Source organism: Nymphaea colorata, chromosome 10 (assembly GCF_008831285.2).
Source record: "Nymphaea colorata isolate Beijing-Zhang1983 chromosome 10, ASM883128v2, whole genome shotgun sequence".
Lineage (NCBI taxonomy): Eukaryota > Viridiplantae > Streptophyta > Magnoliopsida > Nymphaeales > Nymphaeaceae > Nymphaea > Nymphaea colorata.
The window spans coordinates 1,184,854-1,196,083 of NC_045147.1; the positions used below are offsets into that span (position 1 = coordinate 1,184,854).

Here is an 11,230-nt window from a genome sequence, read left to right on the forward strand (position 1 = left end):
TTGATTTTCATGCTTGCCATGCTAAAAGATCTTGAACATTAGAAGGTGGAAACTCTTTTTTGTATTTCAATCATGTTCAACTTATATTCTTCTAATTTTAGAAAACCCATTGCATTTCCTGATGATAGATTTTGGAAGAGAGCATTGCCCTCTGGTAAGTTCCTCTTTTCCTACTCTTAGGGGCACTTCAACGCTTCTTTGTGGTAAGTACCTATTTTCCTACTTGTAGGGGAAGGACTTCTTCATATTCCTAATGCAGTCAACGCCTCATACCACAGCAAGTTATTCACTCATTGATACTGATTATCTGAATGAAGGTTCATTATAGGGAACTAGCTCTTTGTACGCTTGAAGAAGGAAGATCCTAGAGACCATCTTGTCTTGATAGTTGATGATTTATACCTTGATTTAGAACAAGGTATTCAGATTGTTGTGAGAATGTTAAATCTTTGCACATGGAACTTATACAAGATTATTTTTGATACCTGAGATTTTTGTGATTTACTAACCTCTTGTTTACTACTTGATAGTATCCATCCCAGTGGCGAACTGCCCACACCCGCCTCACAAAATTAGTTTAATATATATGTTAATGTTTTGATATACTTAACTGTTATACATGTAAGTGCCCTAAAGAAATTATAGGTATTGAATGAATGCCCCACCAGAAAAAGTTTCTAGCTCCGCTAGTGATCCATCCGAGTCTTATGATATTCTTATTAGCGATACTTTAAGAAAAATAGAAGCTCGAGACTTGTGTTGTGGATGTATGACCAACTAATTGCTTCTTCAATCAAGTAAAAAAAAACACTTACTAAAACAGGGAAAGCATTCTACTATCAACATTATTGTTTCCTTTTCGTGGAAAACGAAAGAGAAATTGCAACCATTTCATGCACCCGTCTTAAACTTGATGGTGGCAAAGGTGGCTGCCTATTAGATAGCCTTCATCAAAAGTAAGGCTCGATGGCTTACATTTGCAACATAAAAACATGACGAGTAGGCCTTAAATGAAGCTTTCCGCATAAGAGGGGAAAAAAAAAATTCAAGACTCGAGTTGCTTAACTAGTATACAAAGTTTTACGGCATCTCAAGAATCAGTGGTCAAAAAAATGCAAAAAATTTGTTGTTCGGAATCCTTTTTTTTTGCATAAAAATAGGCACGAGTAAGACTGACAACAAATTGGTAAAAAAACAAACCATATTTCGTTGAAACATTTTAAAGCATTGAGATTCCAAGGGTAGTTGTACATTAGCATACTTTTGCCAGGTGTGACAAGTGGAGATCGAGAAACTAGCAGAGCTTCAGTTACAAGCTCAAACAGGAAGAGCTGGTAGGTGACTAGCGGTGCTTCCTGTGAATCAACTAACACACAAGATACATTCAACCAACTCCAATAACAAACAATTATTATCCTACAAGATTTTTCCAAATGTTCCTCATACATGTTGGTTGGTGTAATCCTATACCATCAACAAAACACTGGCATGTTTTTTAATACGTTGTAAATCTAATTGCCGAGACTTGCAGAGGCTGATAGGATGATGAGAACAGAGTAATTCTAAAAGAAATCACTTTATTTCAAAAGTATCGTGGTCTTTTGGTCAAACAGCAGATAACTGGCTTTTCAATGTGATTCAGTTATATCTACCAATTGTCAAAGACAAATGAGGATTATTAGTGGACAACTTCATTGACGTTGCAATATTTTCCTTTTTTATTCACGGTAAATTTGTAGACTAGAAGATATTTTATGCATTGTGCATAACTTCGGATAAAGAAGAACTGCCCTACCATGAACTTTCCACACTTGATAAGTTTTTAAAGAGTTTGCCTAACTATTAAATAATTACAGAACTTCACAAGAATAAGCATGTTACAGTAAACAGCGACGAGTATTTATTTAGTATATAAAGTTATAACCAAAGGTAACCAACAGAAAAAGATGACACAGACCTTCAAATGATTTTCCCACGACTTTTTCTCGCTATTATAAGCATTAAACGAGATTTTCACCATGTAATTTCAAATATTTGTACATATCATTTTCTTTCTTTATTGGTTGTGCTGCCTGCCTGTGAACCGCTTTCTAGTATTTGTCTTTGTTTATTTAATTATTTGAATATTTAGTCTGCATTGACACTAACGCAAGTTCCTTCGAAGAATAGAATCTTAAAAATCTTATAATTTTGCTTCCCAAGATTTAAGACCGTCCTAGATCACCCGATGGCTAAAAACAAGAGGAGCTTGGTACTGTTACAGGGAAGTAGCTTTCAATGAGCCGAGGCTCTTAGAAAGTCCAAGTACTGGAAAAGAAGAGATGATAAAATTATGTATTCATGATTCCTCGAGCATATATACAACGTGGGCATCAGCAACATGATAGATCTCAAGAATAACAGGAAAATATGTCTTGCTCACTTACGCAGGCTTCCTGCTGTAATTCAATACCATGACATAGTCTGGCACGTCACAGCCCTTGTCGTCCTTTTTAAGTGTACGAATAGCCTCACCTCCACCAGTCAGATTCCTTACCCAAATATCAACTACATCATGCAGAGGAAAGCTTGGGCCCACAGAATGGCCACAGCATGTAACCTCCACCTGCATTAGACATCGAACAAAGGTTTTGTAGAAGTTGCAGGAACTTGATTCATAACAAACAACTGTTCATTTCTCAGAGAAAAGAACAGGACATGGCTTTTAAAATGGGAACATCCTCAGCTTAAAACCATGTTCTGTTCTTTTCTCTGACATGGAATACATTGAACAACTCCATTTTGCTGTTCTGTGCATAGGTTATTCACTCTTTTGGTTCTAAAGGTTAAAATATAGTAATCTTTACTGCGAAAAAAAAGAAGTTTTGTATAGAATCCATATCACCCTACTGTTTGGGAGCATAAATGTATCACGTGACTGCACTAGCCTTTCGTTATTTTCAGGCTTACCAAGTCCAGAGACAAATCTTAATGTGTATATTTAGCTGATTAATGTTCCACTCGTTAACACCTCTGTCACTACATACCGATGTCTTAGTATTTGTGAATGTTGAGGAACTATTGCAAAGTTCTATGCAACGGTGTCTGCCTCTTTCTTTTTCCTTGATCCCTTTATTCTCGTTCACTATGTCTACAACTTAGAAATAGGTTTCTTGCCGCTCATTCTAGATGTTTGACACGAACTCCATCCATCTCAAGTTATTTGTTATTCATTTAACAAGTGACAAACTTATAGGTCAAGCCTTAAGAATAATTTACAGATTGACACAGCAAAGAACCAAACACACACCACATTGTGCTTAGTATTAAAAACAGTTTTGGTATCACCAAACAGGGAAGTGAATATAGAGAATAAGGGAGAAGAAAAGATAATGGAGAAGAGAAAAGATCTTAAAGCTTCACTATGTGATAGCTAAAAGATGAGTTCATATTCAAAAAGCCTAAACACAAACACCTAACATCAGCGAGAACTTGAAAGAAGGAAGAATGAAAAGTAAATTTTTTATATAGTCCTTTTCTTTCACATGCACAAACAGCACATGAGCAATCTAAGACTTGAACATCTAAACTTCCATTATGGAAAAACGTGGGTTCAGTTGCATAGTGATTAACCTACAGAACTAGAAATGGTAATTGTTCATTCATAGACAATATCCCAATATACTCAATACAGGGGAAGACGTTATAAAATGACATTGACACAAAAATTACAGCTTTATCAATGAATTTTACAAAGAATAAACTTCACTAGGAAAACTATACAGATAAGATGGAAAACGAGTCTAAGAAATGCAATAATGATCCTTCATCCTAGGAACTTGCATTGCTAAAGTTAGTTTTCTTACAAGCACAAAAAAGGGAAATTACCTCAGATTCATGTTTTAAATTGAGCTTCTGCACAAGATACTGCTTAACATATGACACAGGTATATTTCCGTCCCTGAAAGCAATCAAAATTATAAGTTTCTAGAATAGTTGCAATGTATTAATGCATAAGAATAATTTGCCTTTTTTACTTGTTAACTATATTATTAACTTTAGACAGAGATATACTGGCATTAAGGTCAATTCCATAAGCCAAAGTGGCAGTAACCTCATTTCCCATGGAGCTACTATAATTGAATGCCAATGTTGTTTATGGGGAAGATAATACAACTGGATGCTTCCTTGAGGATCTAATGAGATGAAAACACATACTCATAATTGAGCCAATTTATTAACCTATGTTTACAAAACATTTAAAAAAATGAAAAACTCGTATTTGTTTCAAATTTAAGGTAAATTTAACAAACTGACCTTGAACCTGTAGCAACAAAAACTTACTTTATTCTGATATAACACTTTGGAATCTGAGGGAAAGAAGCTCCAGATCTGTAAGGTGGCCATATTTGGGTAAGGCAGAGAGTAAAAGCATACATGCAATGAAAAAGTGGTCTACAATATGAAGAAAGTCCTGATGTGGGAAATGTAAAGCATGTTATAGTCGCATGAAGCTTGCACTTACTGGTCTTCACGAGCAAATAATGCAAACCACACGGGCCTTAAATGGTTCGTTAATTTCTCAGAAAACCCATTCACTTGGACTCCATTTTTTCTGGGTTTTCTTGTTCTAGAGACCTTGTCAGTGTCATTTACATCACTTTTACATCTCTCTTCCATGACTTTATTAGATTCTTTCTTTTGCACTGCAGCGGCAGATCCATTGCCTCTTTTCCTGAACCTTCTGTTTATGTTTGAGGAAGACTTGCCAGGTTCTTTGCCTTCTATAAAATGTGCACTTGAGTCCTCCACTTTAGTTTTGTCTGCAGTTTCTGCGAGAAAATTTAGCTTGTCCCAGTTTGTGTCATTGGCAGATTTTGAAAATGAATCCTGGATTGGAGGTTCAACACCACATTCTGAAATATTAACTGCTTCATCTTCAATGGTGATACGCTGAAAGATGAAGACAAAATCTGTTAGAATAACAAAACTCTGGACATACTGTGTTTCAAACACATTCTTTATGGCGTGTATCAGATTTATGTAACCTTTGACTACTAGAAGCAAGATACAAGACAATCAACTAACCTTTCTTTTTGATGGCATAGAGAGCTTATATGGTTGGTCAAATGCATCACCTTTGTCTACATCTGAGAAATCTTTATCGCCATGATTTTTGTTACCACCTCCACGTGATATACCTGCTTTCCGTGCTGCAATTTTTGCTTTGCTTGCATGTCCGGTCGTTGATATAGGATCAGTGCTGATGACAATTGATGATAATGACCTCTCCTTCCTCCTAGATGGGCCAGTTGGGATAGGCCCAACATCTATTTCTTTCAATTTCTTCAAAGGAAATATTTTCATTCTAACATCTTGTAGATTATTGTCAGGCCTGTGAAAAACTTACTAACTCAAAATCAGTAATACAAAAACAGAGTCTCAATGGCTAGGACCCATGTCTGCCATGAAATATACTTGAATGTAAATATTAGGTGGCAGGATGCCTAAGTAGCATCTGATGCTTAGCAACGTGGGATGCCCATATCTGAGATCCTTTTAGCTTGGATTTCCCTCATTAGAAGTGCAATAAATAGAAGGAATAAAAAGAAAAAAGACTGACAATAAGAGTGTTTTATCCTGATTTCACAAACTGACAAAGCTGATCCAAACAAAAAAAAAAGAAAAAAAAAGAAAAAAAAAGAAAAAAGAAAAGAAAAGAAAAGAAGGTTGAGACATGCTTCAAAAAACATGATAAATTTTTCTGTACATTTTAAGGTTGGAACTTCTTGAAGAACAAGTGTTTATTTCAGGCTGTGAGTACCTTTGGCCATCAATAGTTGGCTTGGTTACCAGATGTAGCTGATTTTCAAAAGATACTAAAATGTGCCTGCTCATTTTCGTATGTCCAATCTACATTCTTACGTACACTCCAAGATATACTGCTTATTCATTTCCATATGTTTGCATGTGTCTGCGCATGCATGTAAATATGCACATATTGACTATGCTTATACATACGGAGCTGGAATAGAAGCAGGAAAAAGGAACACCAACAACCATATATGTCGAGTAAAATATGTGATGTTAAAAATATTAAGAGTGATTCAAAGGTGAGGAGATATCCTGTAGGGCTCCCATTCTTCAACCACCTCATTCTCATTTTTTGTGTCGCTGCCTCAAGAAGGAAAAATGGGGAATACATACGTTTTCAATGTAAAAAGGTGGAGAGTGTCAGGAGATACCCAGCTTCAATGTTGAATAGGATATCTACAAGGAGACATGTTGTATGATTTTCATGAAATGCACAGACATTGTACATTTTGTTCTGGTTCAAGTGCAATTCTATCTGTGTAAAGTCTTGTCACTAAAACCCAGTTTTTAGTGTGTTTTCCTTCCAGTTTGTGGTCTTTCACTAGGAAGGGCCATCCTTATATAAGGTTTCAACATTCACTTCATCAACTAATCATGCTTCCTGCTTGGCATCTTGGTCTTCCATAGCTTATGATGTAGATGAAGACCATGATTCACATAGTATAAGCCTAATTCTCATTTATGAAGTTACTCAAAATGACATTAAGCATACTTTTTGCATACATGAAGAAGGCCAACTAGATTCCTTGGAGAAACTAGTATACAAGAGCCGCTCATATGTGAAGACATTACTGTAGAAAAATTGCCTGTTGATGGGAAAGATTTTCCAGTGCCAATGCATGTACTGATAGTATGACGTAAAGAAATAATTTCACTAACCTCTGAACAACACAGTGCTTTAAAATGGAGACAAACTATGGATAACAGGACAAGTAATAGCTTTCAGTCACCTTAGCTTTTCTCGAGCCATGCAACCTAGGTAAACATTGCATATCGGGCAAGAATATGTCTCATCCTCCTCAAGCTTTTGATATATACATTCTCTGCAAACTATGCAAGAAAAGCCAAAGATAAAGATTATTTCCAAACTGAAAAGGAGAGAGGAAACTATTTATGAACCAGCCATATTAGCATCATCAGTATAACATGGAAACATATAATATCAAAAGCACTCACAGAGTAGAAAGGTTGCTGAATATAACTGTGAAGAACCTAATTAAGTAAAAAGGTGGAAATCTGAACGAAACACCATACAAGCATGCATTCATTAAGAATTAGACAAGGAAACATATATAGAACCAGGAAACATGACATATTCCAGGCAGACACAATTGAAACATCACTTTAAAGGCCCTAATAAAATGTCATGCACGAAAACAAATTTATCAGATAATATAGAAAAAGTCAATGGAAGAATCCTTACATGTGTGAAGGCATACACAAATTGTTGTCGCATCCCTCAAAAGATTCAAACAAAGAGGACAAGTCAAACACTCCGCAAGTAGGCTTCTTTTAACTTTAGCATATTGATTTGCCATATTTGTTTTATCAACACATATCAATCATTGCACAGCAAGAATTTTGACGGTCCCCTGAAAGTGTACAACCTGCAACATAAATGGGAGATAGGGTATTATCGTCAAAGCAATACAACTGCACCAAAAAGGAGGCAACTTGCATGTCTCTTGCTTTGCAAGACGAAGGTTATCTATACCACTATCTTTTGTTCAGTTGCCCTTTCCATTAGATGAAGAAATGAATCTTACAGTAAGCGCATGATAAAGAAAAAAAAAAAAAACCAGATGATATATCTGGATGGTAAAAGTGCACAACCCCGGCCAGTGGATTTAGGTATAGAAGAAAACAAGCTAGAGTAAATGTTTAAGCATTCAACTCAACCATAACCACTGGATAGCCTTTTTCCACACAGCAATAAGTTAGAACCTGGAAATGAGCATTCTAAGCACATATACCAACTAAAAATGAAGCACCATTCTTTGCTAATAAGTACATCCCATGTACTATTCTACAGAAGGCATCAAATTTGACAGATATAAGCCATATTTAAGCTTTCATTGACAACACAACCCCTCTAGCGGTCATCTAAGCATTTAACCTTCTTAGACTAACAGACGCCTTACTTTGAAGTGGAGAAAGCGAAAAGTGTTAAATGATTTCCCACTATCAGAAAAAATACCGTCTTATTTAGCCTTCAGCAAATATCCAAATTATAGTTTAAGGGAAAAGAAAGCCTGAAGGGGAGTTACATCTTGTTCAGAAGACATTTGAAGGTTCATAAATCAACTGATGATAGATGTAGAAGGAAGTGGACTGTGCATAAGATGCCGCCATGAACATAGAACAGACACAAATCTTTGGTGATGGAGTGGCCTAATAGTAAAATGGAGGTATTTTACTATGGGAACAGTGGCTAAGCCTTTGAATCACGTAACATTGAGAAGCCAACAAAAGGGCAGAAGGAGCACGATTAAAATCAAGGCAGGAACGGGTAATATGCATAATGCAGAATTTGATGTCTCTGGATAAGTCTTGAGAGCTTTTCAGTAAGGTCATGGATCTAGACAAAAGCAAAAAAAAAAAAAGAAAGAAAGACAAGAAAAGTGTTTTTGAAGAATAAAAAGACCCGGAAATTAGACATTCAAAGATATTTGTCTTTTACATTGCTATCATGAAACTGTAAAATGTCAATTTAATTAGAAAGAAGATAAAATACTGCAACTTAACACAAGGAGGAGAGTCGATAACAGACCCAGCCAACCACTGAACCGAAAGATTCGCAGAAAATTCTACTACTTTCGGGGCGATAACAATTGCAGCAGAAAAGACAGCCCATTATCTTCCGGGATGTAAAGATAAAATAAGAGTCTCCCTGAACCATCCGCCCTTTAGCTCAAGCGAAATGATGTCCATTTCACAGGGATAAATTTCAACTGGACCAAGTGTGCAGCAAGCCAAGTGAACCAGATAAGAAAAACACCGCCCTCTCAGTGTTTACTTAAAATACCGATACTCGTCTTCGTCCATCAAGTCGATGACAATTTCAAGGACTTCCAACTCTCATGCTCCAACATCAACCTCCCCAAAACCACCCAACCTTCTTTCCAGATATACAATTCGCCGTCTTCACTAGCTTGCAGACAGCCAACAAGCTAATTGAAAGCCCAGCAATAGTCCAATTCTCTCAATCGCTACCAACTAAAAACCTCACAACCGCTGGCACTGGGAGATAAAACCCAACACCACCTCACCACAGTGAGGAATGAGGATCACATATCTCATAGTTAATGCAGAGGCGGGAAGCCTGAACAAGCGACAGAACGGACCGCTTCATGAACTAATTCCATTCCACACAATTGCAACGGTACAAAGATTCAAACTTCGAGATAAACGAAAAGCAGGGAAAAAAACCAATCTGCATGGTGAACTCGAAGAACATGAGCAACATGCCCACAACTGGTGAAGCTCTATGGCAACAAACACGCAAGGGAGTACGAAAAACAAGGCACACTTCGGTTTCTCTCACCCCATTATCGACTCCGAAGAAAAAACCAAGACAATGAACTATGAGGCCGACTAAATCGCTCTTGCAAGTTTCTTAAGAGATTCCCCAACTCTGGCAAGCTCAAATTGCGTCAATTTCTGTGAAATCTCGGCAGCAGCCGGCAGAGGATTGCGTCGCCGCGCCGGATCGATCTCCGTCGGCTGGGAGCTCTGCATCTCTCTGCCCGACGAGCCTCGAACACAAGGCAGCGAGAGAATACACATCTCTCTTTCTCTCCCTCTCGCTGTCTCTTTCTAACACACACACGCACACACATAACGAACGAACAAGGAAATACAGAAACGACACACAGGAGAAGGAAGAAGAAGAGAATGGGAGGGAGATCGAAGGAGGAGGAGAGAAGTGGGGGTGGAGGGATCTTTTCGTTCTACGTACCTCGCGAGGATGGAAGCCGCCGCCGTCGCTCCTTCTCTCTCTCTCGCTCTGCCTTTGCGTCAAAAAGGGCAGGAGGAAGGACGTAGTTGGGGATCGGGAGATCACGTTTCCATGCAGCAGCGGCACAAAGGAAGGAAGAAGAGAGGAAACATGAAAAGTCAGACCTTAGACTTAAAAACCCCCTTCGCTCCTCTTCCCTTCTACTTCTCTCTTGTTGGATTTGGTCCTTTGCATTGTCCGTTTGTGTTGGTAGCGTCCGACTTATCCTTCTTCCTAACGTCGGGATGACGGCACGAGGAGCCGTCAGCCCAGCCGCTATCGATCCTACAATATTAACTACAAAACCGAAAAACAAGTTGTTCGTAAAATTCAGAAAGAATTTTCGTTTACCTTGTAAAATTTTGCTCACGATTACAATAATATTGTGATCACCTTTTTTTCCTCCCTTCGACTTTTCTTGGCAACCAATTTAGGAGCTTTAGTTTGACAAATCGGACCGCCTAAGAGCGTGGCGGAACCACGTTCTAGCTGCCCACAAAATTTATTTTATTTCCATATGAAAACTTCATTGATTTTCAACTTTTTACATATAAGTATTTCTTCAAGTTGGTAAACTTAGAGTATCTCTCAACCAGAAATTTCTAACTACTCTACCAGAAATTTCTAACTCTGCCACAGCCTAAGAATGCATGGCTCACCATCCTAGTCGCCCATGAGGTGAAAAAAAGAAACGAAAAGTCTATTGCTAGCGCCCCAGTAGGTCCAACTAGGATTTAGAATGGAATAAAAAGAGTTTTCAACTAGAAACTAAGCTCATACTTCGTTGGTTTTAATTCACTCTAACAAGCCAATAAGTTGAATGTAGTGAGGGAGCCAAGATTTGTCTTAAAGAGGACCCACATATAGCTTTTTAAAATTCGAAACTAAAATTTTTGGAACATGAAATAGTGGCCCCCGGACGGCATGCCCCCTGCCAAGCCTCTGGTTCGATGGACTCAATAAGACTAGTTAACCGTGAGTTTGTGTTTCTTCAATTTTTACTTATTTATGTTGGTCAAATGAAATATATATAAATTCTATTCACTTTACGTGCTTACCATGCCCAATCTTTTGGAAAGAAGTGCATATTATATATATATATATATATATATATATATATATATATTTTGCATGTCGCATCATACAATCCAGTGAATTGCGATTTCCGTGGCACATGTTACACGCATATCTGCACCACAAAGAAGCTAAATAATTCGATCTTTGATGCAAGTTTTTTTCCTGTCACTGATGCAGATGAAGTCGAAACCTCATTCTCCGATGCAAGTTACTAAAGACACAAGAAAGTGTGCATGACTATGCCTGCCATCAGAAAATTCTCAAGAACGCGGGAATTTCCTATGAATTTTCTCAAAACGATAT

At 37.6% G+C, this 11,230-nt stretch overlaps 1 protein-coding gene across 1 annotated transcript; it reads right to left on the reverse strand.

Annotated features, from left to right (window-relative positions):
- Positions 1-2,228: 2,228 nt before the first annotated feature.
- On the reverse strand, positions 2,229-10,054 carry LOC116261861 (E3 ubiquitin protein ligase DRIP2-like). The gene is made up of 8 exons (XM_031640769.2): positions 9,812-10,054; positions 7,277-7,460; positions 6,804-6,903; positions 5,068-5,374; positions 4,505-4,932; positions 4,324-4,371; positions 3,868-3,940; positions 2,229-2,605 (listed from the first exon to the last, which is right to left on the reverse strand). The coding sequence occupies exons 2-8, from the start codon at positions 7,389-7,391 to the stop codon at positions 2,423-2,425; spliced, it is 1,254 nt and encodes a 417-aa protein (XP_031496629.1). The 5' UTR covers positions 7,392-7,460; positions 9,812-10,054; the 3' UTR covers positions 2,229-2,422.
- Between the last annotated feature and the right edge of the window lie 1,176 nt (positions 10,055-11,230).